We start from the raw sequence: 16,757 nt of genomic DNA, 5'->3' as shown, positions 1-16,757 counted from the left end.
CCAGCTGAAAAGTCCCTGATCGTGTGGAGAATCCCTGGGCATGTGCATTTGCATCCCAGGGCTGTGAACTCCCTTCTCAGGAGCAGCCGGTGCAGACCAAGAGCCAGCTGAGGAACCTGGCAAAGACTGAGGGGCTTTTCTGGGATTGTGCCAAGGGCAGGGTGAAGCAGGAACAGGGAGAGATCTGCTCCTGCCACCACAGGCTATCCTGTGCTTCTTGCCCCCCCTGCCCTTTACGCTGCCTCCCAGGGCTCCAGAGGGCTCTGTTCCCCCTGTGGCTTTCATGGGAGAGGACTCCAAAGGGTGTGAGGAATGAGCAGCAAGACAGAGGTGTGGAGGAAAAGGGATAAATCCACCTGCCCATGTCCCAGCTGTAAGGGGGTGACAGACACTCCGAGCCAGGGCATTCTGAAAGCAGGGAAGTACCTGGTTATCCAAGTCCATGGATCTGGGCTTCTTTCCAGGCATTCCCCTGATGCAGAGGGCAGGAAGGTGCATCCTGAGCAGCTCTGTGCCCAGTAAGGGGATGGTGCCTCTCACACCCCCAAAAGATGGAGGTGCTTCACCTTTCATGTCCTGTCAGTCAAGCACAACCAACACTGCTGTGGCTGCACAGACCTTCCATGGAAACTTCCATGGAACTTCCATGGAAAAGCTTTCTTTGCCAAGGCCACCTGCAGTCAGCTGTTCTCTGCTGTCCATGTCTCCCAACTCCATGTCTCCAACTTGGCTACACGGAGCTCCCACTTGGGTGTAATGTGAGCATCAGAAAAAGCCTGTTAACACATCCCATACAGGAATGACTCCCTCCGGCACCCCAGGCATGCACCAGAGGGAAATTCCATGCAGGAACTGCTCCCTCCTGCTCTCCTCCCACGTCCCAGGCACCCACCAGAGAGGGGACAGTGATGCAGGGCATTTATGGAGCAAAGGGATTCTCCTTCTGCCTGCCCCTGCCCGCAGCCGTGGAGCACATCCCAGATCCTGCCAGTGGGGGACAAGGAATGCGAACTCCATCCACAGCTCTCCCAAAGCCCCTGTTGTTTATGCCTGCCCCCAGCCTTGCTGCTCAGGCCTGTTCTAAAGCAATTCTGTTAACGATTTGCTTAATGTTCTCACTACACACAGTTGTCCCCCTTCATTCTTGTCAGGGGAACACGTCCTTCTTAATCCATTTTAAAGGAAATAAACCACAAAGCCCAGAGAAGAGCCCCCAAGGCTCTTGCCAGTCCAACAAGTTGAGGCTGAAGGGAGGAGAAGCCACTAAAAAGCCCGAGCAGCCCATTTGTCACGCAGTTGTTCTGCAGCTGCAGGGCTGCTGTGAATAGCGAGGCCGCGGCCAAGGCGGCACCCCCAGCAACAGTTATCTCCCCGAACTGCAACTCTTGGCAAGGGGCAGCACTCACTATGGAAAAGGGATGGAGCCGGGAATGCTTCAGGCAGGGTGCACATTCCTGTGGCCACAGCAGTGCTGGGACATGTCCCTGCCACGTCCCTGCAGGTGACCAGGGCTGACACCTCTGTGTGCAGTGGAGCCATCCTGGAGATCACGGAATCACAGGATGGTTTAGTTGGGAGGGACCTTAAAGATCAAACAGTGCCACCCCCTGCCATGGGCAGGGACACCTCCCACCAGCCCAGGTCGCTCCAACCTGGCCTTGGACACTTCCAGGGATCCAGGGGCAGCCACAGCTTCTCTAGGCAGCTGTGCCAGGGCCTGCCCACCCTCCCTGCCAGGAATTCCTCCCCAGTATCCCATCTAACCTCTGGCAGTGGGAAGCCATTCCCTGTGTCCTGTCCTTCCATCTCGTCCCAAGTCCCTCTCCAGCTCTCCTGGAGCACCTTTTAGGCATTGGAAGGGCTCTGAGGTCTCCCCAAAACCTTCCCTTCTCCAGGCTGAGGATGTCAGTTTGGGACTCGTCTCATTTGCTACATGGACTGCAACTTCCCTCCCCTCTTGAAAGCAAAAACAGGCTCTGAAAAGAAATGCAGGGAACCAAACCCCCAACCAGGAGGAGCCCAAGCCAAGGGCTGACACAACAGCAATTTGCGCTTCGCCCTCTGCTCAGCTCCAGCACATCTTATGGCTTTAGGTCTCCCCAGCTGAGGGGAGGTAATGGAGAGAGTTGCTCAAGAGGCCAAAAGAAACAATAGTGTCCCAGCTCTTCTATTAGTCACCAGAAATCGAGTTATGACTAGACTCAGCAGGGCTCAGAGAAAAGAAAAAGTGGTGACTTCATGCTGGACCAGATTTTAAAATACGATTTTTTTTCTTTGCTAGAGACTCCATCACCACTTATTTGAGGTAGAAGGATGCCAAAAGGACAGGGGTGGGGGAAGGAAGGCTAAAAACCACATCTAAAAGCAGGACAGTTGCTATTAAAACAGAAAAAAAAATTAAATTTCCTGTTTGAATATTTTATTCTTAAACATGACAAACTTCCTCCGAGTGTTCTCACAAGTACTTGTGTCTGCTCTACCAGGCTCGGTGAAGCCCGTAGAAATGTGTTCTAGTTTGCAAAATATTAATTAAAAAGGACGAAACAAAAACAAAACAAAGAACCCCCCAAACAAAACACCCCAACCAAACAGAACGTGCTGTGACAGCAGCAGTACTTTAAGGCAGCCCCCGGTGGGGCAGAGTTACCTCTGGGGTAAGGGCAGGAGCTGAAAGGAGCAGAGGCCTGGCCCCGGGAACCGGCGTTTTCTTTGGGATTTGGTGGTTTTCTGGAATGTGGAGGCAGTTTCCTATCTGCTAAGCCTGCTCTAGTAAGGACTCCTCTTCCTCTCGCACTTCCTGCTCTCGCTTCCAGGCTCTGGGAAGAGGCACTTCCTCGCCCGCTCTCCTGAGGATGAATGTAAACACCACGACCCTGTGTGCCCTCCTCCCTCCGCTCCAGGTGCCCCGGGAAGGCAGGGAAGCAGCGAGCCCCTTCCCTGCTCTGGGAGCTGCAGAAGCAGGAGCCTGGCTGGGAGCACTGGGGCAGGAGTGTCTTCTCCCGCCACCCCTGGGATGCTCTTGCTAGTGCAACATAAAGCAGAGACCCACAGCTCTCCCAACAAGCCTCGTGTGAAGATCACAGAGCAGAGTATCAGTGCAGTAATACTTGAAATACTGAGACAAGGCAGACACAACAGCCTTTCTTCCTCACAATGCTTTTGCAACCAGCTTTTTTTTTTTTTTGATCCAAGTCTCCACGCAAGTCACAGAGGACAATTGTGCTTCCTGCATTCACATATAGGAATAAATAGCTCTGGATCAGTTTTCTTAATGGCCGGATTACAGAACCCCCTGAAATACTGATACGCTTATGAACAGCAGCACTGTGCAGTTCTGTGAGTATCCTTGGCCATGCCAAGCTCCTCTAGGATGCTGGTGCATCTCCCAGGCGTATGGCCCCAAAGAAAGTTGTGTGCTTGCTCATGTTGATGGAGATGTCAGCATGGACCATCTTCACCGCGATCTTCTGCCTGGCCTTGAGGAGGCAGACCCCGGCCGTGTAGCAGGTATTGAAGTTGGTCTTGCCGGTCTCAATACTCCGAGTGCATTGCAGAAAGGGCTTTTCATCCACCACCACCTCATAGCTGGCAAAATCTGTGAAGTTTATGTAGTATACCTGATGTGAAGCAGGGAGAAGAAAGGTGTTAGGGAGGGGATTGGTGCATGGGGAGCAAGTCCACGTTCCTGCCGGTGTTCCCTCGCTAATGAGCCCCTCCTTGGCTCTGGCACACCTGTACTCGTGGGAGGTTGGCTTGTGTGAGGCAGAGGAAGCCCAAGCCAACCAGGACACTCCTGTATTCTGCTTCAGACTAAGCATGCAAGAACCCCTGAAGACACACGTGTAGGACCGAGCTATGAATCCTGCTAATTACAGGGAAAATGACCCGCACAGGTCAGTGCAGAGCCCCCTGTGTGCTGCAAACAGCTGCTCCTCCCACAGACACACACACACACACTGGACTGAAGGCCTCTTGCACTTACCTGGCCAGTCCTGCTTCCCGGTGCCATGAGCCTCCTTTAGTGGTGACATCAGAACTGCCCTAAGGTGTACTGGGAGCTGCCTCCTGAGTAACTGGACTCCAGGTGCTTCCAGAGGCACAAGCTATTCCAGGAAAAACGCTCTCCCAACCTCCACAGCTTGGAAGGAAATCACCCTACAGTGTTCCTACTGATTGAACTCCCAGGGCCAGCACTCGAGTCCCTGTGACTCAACTATGCCTTACTCAACCCTCTCCCCCATGCTGATTCCGAAGAACTGCCTCAGGATGACCTGTCCAAGGAGAAGTCAGTCCCAGGGAGCTGCTTCTTCCTGAGAGATGAAATCCAGCCATTTTGGAGGAATCTGCTAATTCTCCTCAGTCTGCACCCTGTGACCTCAGGAGCTGCACAGGACTGAAACCCTTTCCTCCTGGAGGGACCATGGATGATGAGGCTTCAGAGGCCCAACACTGTGGCAGCAATGAGCACTAAACACTTGGGAAACAATTATACTTTGGCCCATGTGGAGTTATTTTTCCTGTCCCCATCCAAATCAGACATGTCACCAGTTCCATGGAAGAGCACCTGACATCCACAGCCCACTTCATCCAACTTGGTAAAGTCCCAGAAGAGTTGCCAACTGAACACAGGCAGGAGGAACTATCAGGAGCTTGGAGGAAGGTGGAATTTGCTTAATTGTGGTGGTCACACAGAAACCCTCCTGTCACGCTAAAATCAGTTTTTCAGCCCACAAGTGGGTGCCACCTGAGTGCCCTGGCAGGGGAGAGCCCACGGCTCACACTCCCACAGCTCAGTGGTTCTGACTGGAGATCTGTGAGGCAGCAGGAGCAGTGTGTGAAGTGACAGTCCTTCTGCTTTGGATTTGAATGGGGAGAGGAAATGCTGCCTTACCAGCTGGACACTAAATCAGCATCCAGAAAATTATGGCTTTGTTTGGCCCTTTCTGCAGAAGCAGGTGGGGACACCCATTGCTGGGACCAACCAAAGTGGCAGCAGAACCATCCTGGGATGAGGCTACACGGAGAAGGTGAAGCAGAACAGAGTTCCCTGGGCTGCAATTTGGCCAATCCACCTGGGCTGAGACTCCCACGCTTCCAGAGAGTGAGATGGCTTTGAAATGACCAGAGTTTGCCTGGGTTTGGGTCTTACACATCTTTCACAGCACAGAGCAGAGCGTCCTGTCTGCAGGGAGGTTTGGCAGGGCTGGTGAGTGACTGCACAGAGAACTGGAGGATGGAAAAGGGGCACTGGGGCTGTGGGATGGGGATAACCCATCTCTGGAGGGTGAAACCTGTGTGAACCTCCACGCCCTCCTGCGTCACGCCCCCAGAGCCGAAGCGGTTACAAGGACACCCAAGCTGTTGGCATTTGGCTGCTGTCTGGAGCCCTCTCGTGGTTCATGCAAGGCTTCCATCGGAACACAAGAATAGGAGTTAGCCTAGGACCGTACTCACTTCTACCTGACTATAGATGAAGTATGTGCCGTCCACCAGTACCTCCAGCTCCCCGCTGCGGGCATGCAGCTTAAACACCTTGGGGTTCATGGTGATGCGAGACCAGTCATTGAGGACTCCACCTGAAAGATCTCAGTATGAGAGAACGGCATCACTCAGTACCTGTCAGAGGAGAAGTGTGGGAGCACAACAATACAGTCACATTGCAAGGGGCACACCCACGGCTGGCACAGCCCCGCTCCAAACCCGCCCAGTTCGGTGGGACAAGCCCACAATTACAGGCTAGTCTGGGACAGCTGGGACTCCTCTCTAGCTCTGATCACCCCACCACTTGCTGGGGACACCCATTTCCTGCAGGGAACAGCATGACTGGGGGGCAGCTCTCCTTGTCCTTGTCCAGGGTAGTTCTCCCCATCCTCAAAAATCAGTGTACAGCCCTTTGTGCTGTGCTGGACACAGACTTCCCTCCCCAGGGCTGGACACAGACTTGCCCCCTCCTGACACTGACCTGAGCTTAGTGTGTCCCTTCCCATGGGAATGGTTATCACAGAACCAGCATGGAATGGTTTGGATTTGAAGAGACCTTAAAGATCAATCACCCAGTGCCACCCCCTGCCATGGGCAGGGACACCTCCCACCAGCCCAGGCCACTCCAAGCCCTGTCCAGCCTGGCCTTGGACACTCCCAGGGATGGGGCAGCCACAGGTTCTCTGGGCACCTGTGCCAAGGCCTGCCCACCCTCACAGGGAGGAATTCCTTCCCAAAATCTCATTTAAATCTACCCTCCTTCAGCTTAAAGCCATTCCTGCCCTGTCCTGTCACTCCAGGCCCTTGCCCAAACTCCCTCTCCAGCTCTCTTGGAGCCCCTTTAGGCACTGGAAGGGGCTCTGAGGTCCTCCCAGAGACTTCTCCAAGCACATCCATGTGTGGAGACCAGCTCAGGGTCCCACAATTGATTTTAACTCTGTTGTTCCTTGAATTCACCATCCCTGACTTACTCACCAGCACTATTTTAACAAACACTTTGCACTTCCAAGGCTTTTAAAAGCCAAAATAACAACAAAGTAGGAAACTGCAGCACATCACATCACAGCAACCCCCAACTGGGGTCTCTCCACACAGTCAGGGATTTAAGGATCCACCAGCCAGTCCTCTGGCACTGGGATAACTGGCAGCATGGGCAGAGCTCTGCTCCCTGGATGGACCCAGGGGCAGGCTTTGCTGGGAGCCCATCCCTGTAGGTGCCTCAGTTTATCAGATCCCCCTCTTTTCCTCCCTCTCCCCTCCCTGCCCCCCATCCAAGCCTGCCAGGCTGCAGCTGGACAGAATTCCTGGCTCACAGCACCAGATTGTTCCTGAGCAGCAGGGAAGGACACTCCCAGGGCATTCCCACTCTTAGAGAGCAGCAGATCCTCTGCAAACTCTTCAGCAATAAAGAAAGGGATCATTGCTGTCTGAACCCAAGCAAAGGGCATCTCTCCCCTCATATTGTTCCTGGCAAGGGCTGGTTTCCTTTCAGCTTTGGGGAGCTGGGAACACACTGCCCTCTCCAAGAGGAATTCCAGCTCCCACTCATGGCTGCTGAGGGAGAGGCAGCAGTGGCCAGCCCTGCTCACCCCACGTGTGAGGCAGGAATTCATGGACAGGGGTCCTGCAATCCCCACCCCTGGGAATCTGGGATGGGCTCTGTGTCCCAGGGCTGCCCGTGCTCCCCGGGGAGCTGCACGAGGGCACTGGGGAAGGTGACAACACACCCAGCTCCTCCCCAGCACAGCCAGAGCAGGGAGGCAGCAGCAAGGGATGAGCCCCAGCTGTTGGCAAAGAGAGCAGCAACTTGAGGATGTGAATGCCTTGGCAGGAATTGGGATAATGGCCTAAGGGCTGCTGGGGGGAAGGAGATGCTCCAGGATCTTGGGAAGAGCTGGTGGCCTGGGCACCTCCCTGTGCTCACACCATGGCACCTTCCCGTGCCTTAAATTACTGGGAAACTGGAGAAAAATGGGCTAATGGGGATGAGGGAGGACAAGGATACACTGAGGGATTAAAATGGAATGGGAGGGAAAAGGGTTGGCCATTGAGGGGCTGGGGGACACAGGTGGGACAACAGCAGCTGGAGGAGGCACAAGAGCACCTGGAGCTCAGGGAGAGTCAGTGGAACAGAGTTAGTGGGATGTGCAGGACAGGGATAATCCAGGAGACAAACTGGAGTTCAGGGGAAAGGAGGATGGAGACTCCACAGGACTCTTCTCAGGGTTGTCTGGACAGGGAAATTGGACTGTCCTTGGGATAACAGCAGGGAAAATCTGGGAGCCAAGTTATGGGATGGAATTAGACCCAGGCACGAGGCCATGGGTGCAGGATGGGCCCTTCCCAGTAACCACCAATATCAAGAGATCCTTACCATTCTTCACTTGGATCGCTGAGCCTTGGCCTTGAAGGTGGACCACAGCTGGCTGCAACATCAGACACACCATTAGCAAATGCAGGCAGGAAATGTTTACAGGAATCCCCTCCAACCCAGGTTTTCCCTGGAACATCAACCCACCTGGCTGTCTCTGGAGCCACCCTTGTCTGCAGCACCTGCAAAAGGCAATTTCACATTGTTAAAGAGCAAGGCTGAGTGAAGAATCCCACAAATAAAACTTCTCTTAACCCCTAATAACCACTAACCCCTCATTTTTAACAGGAGGACAGAACCACAAGTATGGGGTGCAGGTAATACTAAAATATATAAAATATAATATCAAAAAATATAAAAAATACATAAAGGAAAAAATCATCCTACATTTCCCTATTTTGTTCCTGCATTTCTGTCATCAAAATTCAAAATTCAACCATTATTCAACCAGTTTCCACCAGAAGGAAAAACTGCACAACCCTCTCCCTGCTCTGTAGTGGCCAAAAGCCTCTTGGCCAGGATGACAAGTTTCCCTCTGCAGTAGCTCAGGTCATTCCTTGCATCTCAGCTCCAGGCTGGAATCTCCCTTCTCCAGGAGCCAAATCCCTATGAATGGAAGATGCCTGTGGCAGGACACCAGAGCTGAGGGCCCCCTGCTGCTCCTGCCCCTGCCCAGGCAATTTAAAACCACAGAATCCCAGAAATCCAGAAGGGTTTGGGTTGGAAGGGACCTCAAAGATGATCCAGTTCCAACCCCCTGCTGTGGGCAGGGACAACTCCCACAATTTCTGAGAGAAAAACTGAGAAGTCTCCAAGTTTTTCTTGGAGCCACGTGAGCTACAGGGTAATAGCCCTGACATCTCTGAAGATGTGCTTATTAATATTAAACTGCTCAAGCACACAGAACAAACACTGCTGATGGGAATGTCCACCAATCTGCATTTTAGAGAGTGATTAAAATCAGGGATTTTAACAAAATAATTGGTCCATGACTCCAGGGAGAACTAACATGGTGCAGATACAAAGAAATGGAGAAAAATGGAACCAAGAACTGCAGGAGAAAAACATTTTTATGTGGATGGTAAGGAGGGGAGGGAAGGGAAGGGAAAGTAGGGAAGGAAGGGAAGGTGTGGGAGGGAAGCTCCAGTGGGTCCTGCCTCCTGGGTCCTGATGCAAAGAATCACGGAATCCCAGCCTGGCTTGGGCAGGAAGAGACCCTAAAGCTCATCTTGTTCCAACTCTTGTCACCTCCCCCTAGACTGGGTTGCTCCAAGCCCCCTCCAGCCCAGCCCAGCCCAGGACACCTGAGCCCCGCTCCAGGATGCTGTGCCAGCCCATCCAGATGTTCCTCAGCTGGGCACACGGAGCCTTTGCCCTCCCCGTGCCCGCTGGCACCTCCTGTGTGCCCAGCCGTGGGCACAGCAGGGGCAGAGCTCTCACCTGAGGGGCCCTGCAGCCCGGGGGGTCCCTGGGGGCCAGGAGGGCCGGGGGGGCCAGGGGGGCCCATGACGGTGGTGCCGGGAATGCCGGGGATGCCGGGAATGCCGGGGGGCCCCTGCGGGCCGGGGGGCCCTGGTGGCCCTTGGGGACCGTTGGGCCCTGGAGGACCAGCCTTCTTACCTGGAAAACACAAGGGCAGGGGTTACCCTGGGCATGGGAGACAGGGCACACCCCCAGGGGCAGCGTGGCCCAGAGCTGATCCCATCCCTGCAGCTCTGGAATGCCCCTGGGCATGGTCAGGATGCTCCAGGGATGCTCCCACACCCCCAGGGGCAGTGTATCCCAGAGCTGATCCCATCCCTGCAGCTCTGCAATGCCCCTGGGCATGGTCAGGATGCTCCAGGGATGCTCCCACACCCCCAGGGGCAGCGTGGCCCAGAGCTGATCCCATCCCTGCACTCTGGAATGCCCCTGGGCATGGTCAGGATGGACCCAGGGATGCTCCAACACACCCGGGGGCAGCGTGGCCCAGAGCTGATCCCATCCCTGCAGCTCTGGAATGCCCCTGGGCATGGTCAGGATGCTCCAGGGATGCTCCCACACACCCAGTCAAGGCTGCAGTGTTAAAGCCCAGATGAACCACTTCACAGCTTTCCAGTTTTGTGGTTTTTATGGCAATCTTTCCTACCTGTTGCATATTAGGATGAGGAGATGCTTCCCATGGCTCGGTCTCCTCCAGAGGGCAGTTCAGAGCTGAGCTCCAGCTCCTCTCCAGCAGTGCTGGGGGAACCCCCACACTGCCTGTGCCTCAAAGTAATTAAATATTTGGGGCTCTGGATGGAGGAGTAGGGGAAGGACCAAGAAGATGGAAGCACTGGAGAATTGGTACAATCATGGAGTCCCAGAACAGTTTGGGTGGGAAGGGACCCCTGAGCTCACCCAGTGCCACCCCTGCCATGGGCAGGGACACCTCCCACCAGCCCAGGTTGCTCCAAGCCCTGTCCTTGGACACTCCCAGGTCTGGGGCAGCCACAGCTTCTCTGGGCACCTGTGCCAGGGCCTGCCCACCCTCATGGTAAAAACTTCTTCCTTAAAATGATCCTCAAACACATCACGTGGCCCCAGGAAGAGAAATGGCCCAACCACATCAGTGACAACTCGTTACCCACAGTGGACTGAACCAAAGCCTGGCTTGTCCTCAGCTGATTTTCCAGGTCCCTGACAGAAATTATGTTCCTTTGATGTAGTTTTTAAAGTGCCAGTTTGTCACAGCTTTTCTGCCAAAGAGCATAAATGGAGCAAAATCACTTCAATTGCTGCCACGAGGTCCCCAGTAGGACAGAATTAAACACTTTGCTACATGACAGCAGCAGTTGGGATATGAAATTATGGTTATTGGAATAGTTTCTGAGTACATTTATGTACTGGTTTCTCGAGCAATATCTGTGTCTGTAGTGGAATAAAACTATAAGGAAAAATGTATCTGTTTTAGTTAGGACACAGGGAACTCTCCAGATGACTTAGCCAGGAACAAGGGCACATGGACATCAGTGTGGGACAACTGAGTGGGTACTTTAAACATCCAACAAAATAAGTTAAAATAAACAGGGGTGAGTAAAGTGACACTGGGGTCCCAAAAAGGGGGGGAAAGGTCTAAGGGGACAAATCTCCACAGGAGTATTTCTGTCCACATCAGCAGCCATGGCTTCCAATCCAAGCTGGCCACGATCCAGCCTTCCCCTAATCCAGCAATTTTCCCCCTCGGGATGAGGATGCTTTGGGACTGCCCACCTTGACTGACACCCATCGCCCTCTCCCCAAAACACACTGATCTCCTCTCACTCCCACGCCCCAGGCCAGGCCAGGATCGTGCACAGGGAGCTGGGAATGCTGCTGCTGTCACTCCTGCCTTCCCTTCCCAACAGGGACACAAACTCCAGCTGGTTTAGCTCATCTGCCTCCCAAGCCTGGGCTGCTGCTCAGGGAGCTGCTGAGCAGTGACACAACTGCACATCCCACATTTTCGGTGCCTCCCCCTTTGCGTTGCTTCAACTGTTCCTCTGCCTCCTCAAAACTCACTCCTGAACTCACAAGGCAAAAGCTACTTGATTTATTTGCCTGAGGGGACCCCAGTTCCCCTGTCAGCTCCCCAGGGAGGGTCCCAGCACCCAAAGCCCAGCCTGCCAGGTCTGGTGTCGCTCTGAAACTCCCAGCAAGCAGGACCAGGGAGTTCTCCCTAATCCTCCCTCATCAAACAATCAGCTGTAACTCCAAAAAGAATTAAATGTGACAATACCATAAAACTGCACTATTTTATACAGCTGTATATAATACAGCTCCAGGAGATCCCCTGCCCCTCTGGAACTGCTCCCAGCACCGCAGCCATCAGTTGTTATTAGCTGGGCTGATTTAATGTGGGTTGAGGGTTTCGGAGCTTTGTTAGGACAAACTCCTCCAACATAAAATTTTATGATGCTTCTGAGCATCAATCTAAATGAAGTCGCTCACTGGGGCCTGTTTCCACCTCTCAGCTGTGGATTTGGAGTTTGCATCCAAGGATTACAGTGATCTGATGTGTTACTGCAGTGGGACAGGCATGGAAAGCTCGGCTGCTCCTGCTGGTGGTGCTGGGGATGGGGGCTGGAACAGGAAGGGTTCCTGAGGGACAGAACTGCTGAACTGCTAATTGTTCTGTTAATTAAACACACATTAGCTACAACAGGTAGTCAGCAGAGTTGCCCCTGCAGCAGGAGGGTCTGGGCAGGAGCACCTGCTGCAGGTCGATGTGTGAGCCCCTGGATGAGCTCCCTGGGCTTTGAGGCACCACGGCCCCCAGTTCCACACACCTACAGCCTCTGGGAGCATAAAACAGCTGCTAAAACACTCCCAGGAGCGCCTGGATGGTTCCAAGAAGCAGAACAGGTCACTGACTGTGTCTCCCTGGAACTGAGACTGCAGCACATTTATGAGGAAAAGGCGACAGAACAACCCAGCCCCTCTGACTCGCTCAAACTCCTGGTACTCTGTGACCAGAAGTGTTCCCCAGGAGCCCCACAGAAACAGGGATGGCACCAGGCACCTCATGGAACACGTGGCTGCTCCAGAATAACCCAACTCCCAATAATCCATCAATAGGGGCTTCAAACCCCACCCAATTACCCACTGCAGACTGGGAGGAAAATCACCAAGTCAGACCAAATGCCTGTGGGCTCAGCAACACTCAGAACAGGCTCATAAAATGGTCAGTGTGAGGTTAACACCAGGAAAAGTGGGGTGCAAAGTGTGTCTGTGGTGAGTTTGGGGGACCTGAAGGAGACCCCAACCTGCAGGGTGAGGATGAGGAGCAAAGCCAAGGCTGGCAAACAGCAAGTGGCTCCTGATGCTGGTTCATGACTCAATTCCCCCTAATCACACCACCTTCAGGATGACTTGTACACAACCAAATGAACTTCTTTCAGTGTTTCAGAAAGTTCTGAGGGGTTGTGGGTGTTATCCCTGCCCTTCCCACAGCTGGAAGCTGCTGTTGTTCCTCCCCTCGTGTTGCCCAAAGAGAACTCACAGCTGGGTGACAAAGCACAGAAAGGAAAATTCAAACTCAAACTTACCCTTTTTCTTGTTTTTCACTGAACTTGGACCTACAAGGAAAGAAAAAAAGAATATTAGTGAAATTCAGGGATCATTTCTGCAGAGCAAATCCCCACTGCCATTTTATTTTCCAAGTGGGCAACGGATGCATTTGTGGCCCATGAGGCTGCACAGGGATGGTCTCAGCTGAGGGCAGAAACCCAAATATTAAAGCATCACAGAGAGGTTTGGGTTGGAAGGGACCTTTAAAGATCATCTGGTCCAACCCCTGCTGAATCCTTGCGAGCCAAGTTGTTTAAAAATAAGAATAAAATACTAAAAAAAACACAAAAGCAAAGAATCATTAACTGGCTGTTTTAAACAATGGGAACCCAAAGCTCCCTAGCACGAAGAGAAAATATTTACAGTGAAGCTGAGAAATGACAGGACTTTTTGAGCAGAGGCTGAAGTGTGAAACATGTTCCATTGCTTCCCCAGGAATTAATCACGGATGGGAATGAAGTGCAAAATTCCCCAAATATTCCCTCGCTGTTCAGCAGTGAAATCCCTCCCAGACCTGGGGTTTGGCACATGCTGACCACTGAAATCACCTTTAACTGACAAGGAATTGTGACAAGTGGAAGGTAACGAGGTTGCTTTGAGTCTGAGGTGATGGAAAAAGGCAAATTCCCAACAGCAGTGCCTTTTTTCCATGATTGGTTAAGAGGAAAGAAGGGAGAAGGACCAGAGAAATACTCAGCGACCTCACTGATGCCTTTCCACAGGAGTATTGATTTCCCTCCATTATGCTCTTGGGTCATGGGAAAATCATGGAATTACCTATAAAAGGCACTGTCTAAAAATGGTGTTATCTATGAATTTTAGGAAGAAATCCTTCCCTGGGAGGGGGTGAGGCCCTGGAATGGAATTCCCAGAGAAGCTGTGGCTGCCCCATCCCTGGAAGTTTCCAAGGACAGGTTGGACACTTGGAGCAACCTGGGATAGTGGAAGGTCTCCCTGCCCATGGCAGGGGATGGAATGGGACAGTCCTTAATGTCCCTTCCCACCCAAACCAGTCTGTGGCTCTGATTTAAATTATGATGTCTGCTAATCTGCTATTTTTGTACAACATTCCCAGAATTAAAGGAGGTGGACAGGACACCACAGGTTTCCAACAATTCCATCCCAGAGCTCCCCAGGAAGCCACAGCAGCAGCTCCACCACAAGCAGAAGAACCCAAACCCTCCTGTGCTGGGCAGACCAGCTCCTCTTTCTGCACCTCCTGAGCTCCACCAGAAGGCACCAGCTGGTTCACACCATTGCCAGCACCAAGAAAAAGTGTCCTTTAAACCCCCCAGGCCAGGCGGGCGCAGCCCTGGGAGTCACGAGAGCCACGGCACGTTCTGGATCTCACACCCGGAGTGAAAGTCCCAGAGCTGCGGCCAGGCAGGCTCAGGGGGGCTGCCTGCACCCAATTAGCTTCAAAGATGAGTGGGGGAATAAGAACCACATGGCAGGGCAATGTTCACAGGCCATATTACAACACACACATCTGTCCCAGGCACGGCACAGGGAGATGTTACAGCCCTGCCAGGGAAGCTCCGACACACACAGAGCACTCCTGACACGAGGGGGAAACCAGCACTGGGAGCCTTGGGAGCTTCTGAGGCTCTGGGGTTGCATCTGTTCACCTCCCCACAGCAGGGGGGTGATTCAATTGTGGCACACAGCTGAAGGTTCATCTCACAGAGCAGAAGGCAGAGTTTTCCTCATTTGTGCTCAAAATGGTCAATTCAAGAGCTCTTGCTCAATTCAGGCTACAATGGTAACAGATCACTGAGCCTGAGAAGCTGAGGGGCACAGAAATTTCAGATCAATACTCCCTGGGAACAAAAGGTGCTGAGGCACAAAGCCTGAAAACCCGACTTGACACACACTGTCCCAACAGTGATGTGCAGAGGAGAAAAATCATAATTAAAAAGTCCTTTCTGGCAGGATTTTCAGAGGCCACAACTGAATATTTAAGCACTAGAGCTTGTGAAATGCTGCAGTGGTTGAACACAGAGATAATACAGTTGTAATATAATGGCTGTTCCATCCCTGGCAGTGTCCAAGGGCAGGTTGGATGGGGCTTGGAGCAACCTGCGATAGTGGAAGGTGTCCCTGCCCATGGCAGGGGGTGGAACTGATGGTCTATAAGGTCTCTTTCAATCCAGTCTGTGATTCTATGAGGTATTTGAGCCACTGGTTTTCTGTTAATTGAAGGGTAAATACCTACAGGGCAGGGAAGCCTTTCCTGGACTCTCCTCCACTGTCAATCCACCTCTCCATCCCACTCCTCCTGTGGAGAGGCTTTGGGACTCAAAGCCTGTTACCCAACCCACAATATTTGCTGCAGTCCCATGGAGGCCATTAGATGATTCCAAGGAAGGTCTGAGGAATGCTGTTTTTGAGGTGATTCCCCACTTACCCACTGAAGCCACTGCTGCTGCTCTCAGGTTGCTTTGCCTGACTTGAAGTGTTTAAGCTCCCTGATCTGCTCCTAACATTTATAGCTCCTTTCCCTGGATTTCCTGTAGGAAAAGCCCCTGAATCCTCTGCAGAAACGTGGGCCAGCTCTATCCTCTGCCAGCTCACCCTCCATCCCAGGACAGGATTCCCAGCAAAGGGGAGAGCAGGAATGTTGCCCACTGGGCTTTGGAGCCCCTGTCTCTGAGCAGCATTCCAGAGCTGGACTTCTCCAAAAGCTTGTTTTCCACAACAAAATAAAAGGGAAGGATAACAGGAAAGGAGGGCACATCAAGCCAGCAAGAGTGGCAAACTTTGAGGGAAAGGCACAAGCAGGGAAGACATCTCTGCATGATGACAAAGCCCCAGCCCAAACTCAAGGGCCACCCTGGAATCCCACAGAGCCAGCACAAGTGGAAGGCTCCAGACAATCCCAAATCACTTCTAGCAGAAACACAGTGGGGTCAGACACAAACTTCTCACTTTAAGATGAAGAAAACATTTGCCAGAGACGAGCTTTTGGTGTGCAAAGGCACAGCTGTGGCCCAGCAAGCAGCAGAAGACATCTAACCATGCTTCAGGGAGCAGGTTCCAGCCCAGCTCCTGCAGCCCCACCATCTGCTGGAACACTTCCAGGGGCCTCAGAAAAAACCAGATGGTGATGCAACCCAAGGATATTACATGTGACATGTTTTCCCTTATAAAGATTAATGGAGTTTACTCTCCCCCCCCGATTCCTCTTTCCTCACGCTACACACTGCTGTGATTTACTATAAATACAGAAATACCCCAAACTTCTTTAAGACATATGCTGATATAAATAGGATATTAAAAACCCCTGAGTTCCCTTATTAGCTGTGTGTGTGTGGATTAACAAGAAATAGTTTAAATTCCTGCAAAACAGTTCAAACTGGTTTTATTGATGGCAACAGATCTTTGTAATTACACCTTTTTTATATAAAACCTATAAAAGGTTGACCATTACAGAAATCAGTCAAACAAAGGACACACCTACAGAGGCTGCTGAATGTGCTGGAATTCCCAGTTGCCAGGAGCAGAATGAAGCCATCCAGTGCCACAAGCAGGTTTTAGCAGCATCATTCCATTCAGAACAAAGACACCAACTGATGCCTTCAAGGTGTTCCTCCAGTCTGGGGGAGGTTTGCAGCAACCACCACCCTCAGACACCCATCCATCCTTTGTAGGCTGGGCCAGCCTGTTCTCAGAGTTCCCTGATGGCCCCTGGGATTATTAAGGTGTTCCTTGTCTATTTTCCTGGCACTAAGTTATTATGGTATATCATCAATCTTCTTACCTAAGCACCAGACTGGTTTGGGAAATATCAACTGAGCCATCTCTGTGTTTCCATCATTATTCTGCCCTGAGACATGAG

At 52.3% G+C, this 16,757-nt stretch overlaps 1 protein-coding gene across 4 annotated transcripts in view; it reads right to left on the bottom strand.

Moving 5' to 3' along the window:
* Positions 1 to 2,403: 2,403 nt before the first annotated feature.
* The window catches only part of EDA (ectodysplasin A), a 66,393-nt gene continuing 52,039 nt past the window's right edge, over positions 2,404 to 16,757 (bottom strand). Inside the window, exons 3-8 of one of the 4 annotated variants that reach the window (XM_071569648.1) lie at positions 12,898 to 12,927; positions 9,293 to 9,472; positions 8,000 to 8,034; positions 7,856 to 7,907; positions 5,455 to 5,585; positions 2,404 to 3,617 (exon numbers count right to left, since the gene is read on the bottom strand). In XM_071569648.1, coding sequence (XP_071425749.1) covers positions 3,366 to 3,617; positions 5,455 to 5,585; positions 7,856 to 7,907; positions 8,000 to 8,034; positions 9,293 to 9,472; positions 12,898 to 12,927 — 680 coding nt within the window. In that variant the 3' untranslated portion in view covers positions 2,404 to 3,365. The remainder of the gene's footprint in view (positions 3,618 to 5,454; positions 5,586 to 7,855; positions 7,908 to 7,999; positions 8,035 to 9,292; positions 9,473 to 12,897; positions 12,928 to 16,757) is intronic. The other 3 variants (XM_071569649.1, XM_071569650.1, XM_071569651.1) reach the window with 3 other exon arrangements.

This window comes from Pithys albifrons, chromosome 14 (genome assembly GCF_047495875.1).
Source record: "Pithys albifrons albifrons isolate INPA30051 chromosome 14, PitAlb_v1, whole genome shotgun sequence".
Classification (NCBI taxonomy): Eukaryota; Metazoa; Chordata; class Aves; order Passeriformes; family Thamnophilidae; genus Pithys; species Pithys albifrons.
The sequence above is the reverse complement of the archived record's forward strand: the minus strand, read 5'-3'. Positions and strand labels throughout refer to the sequence as shown.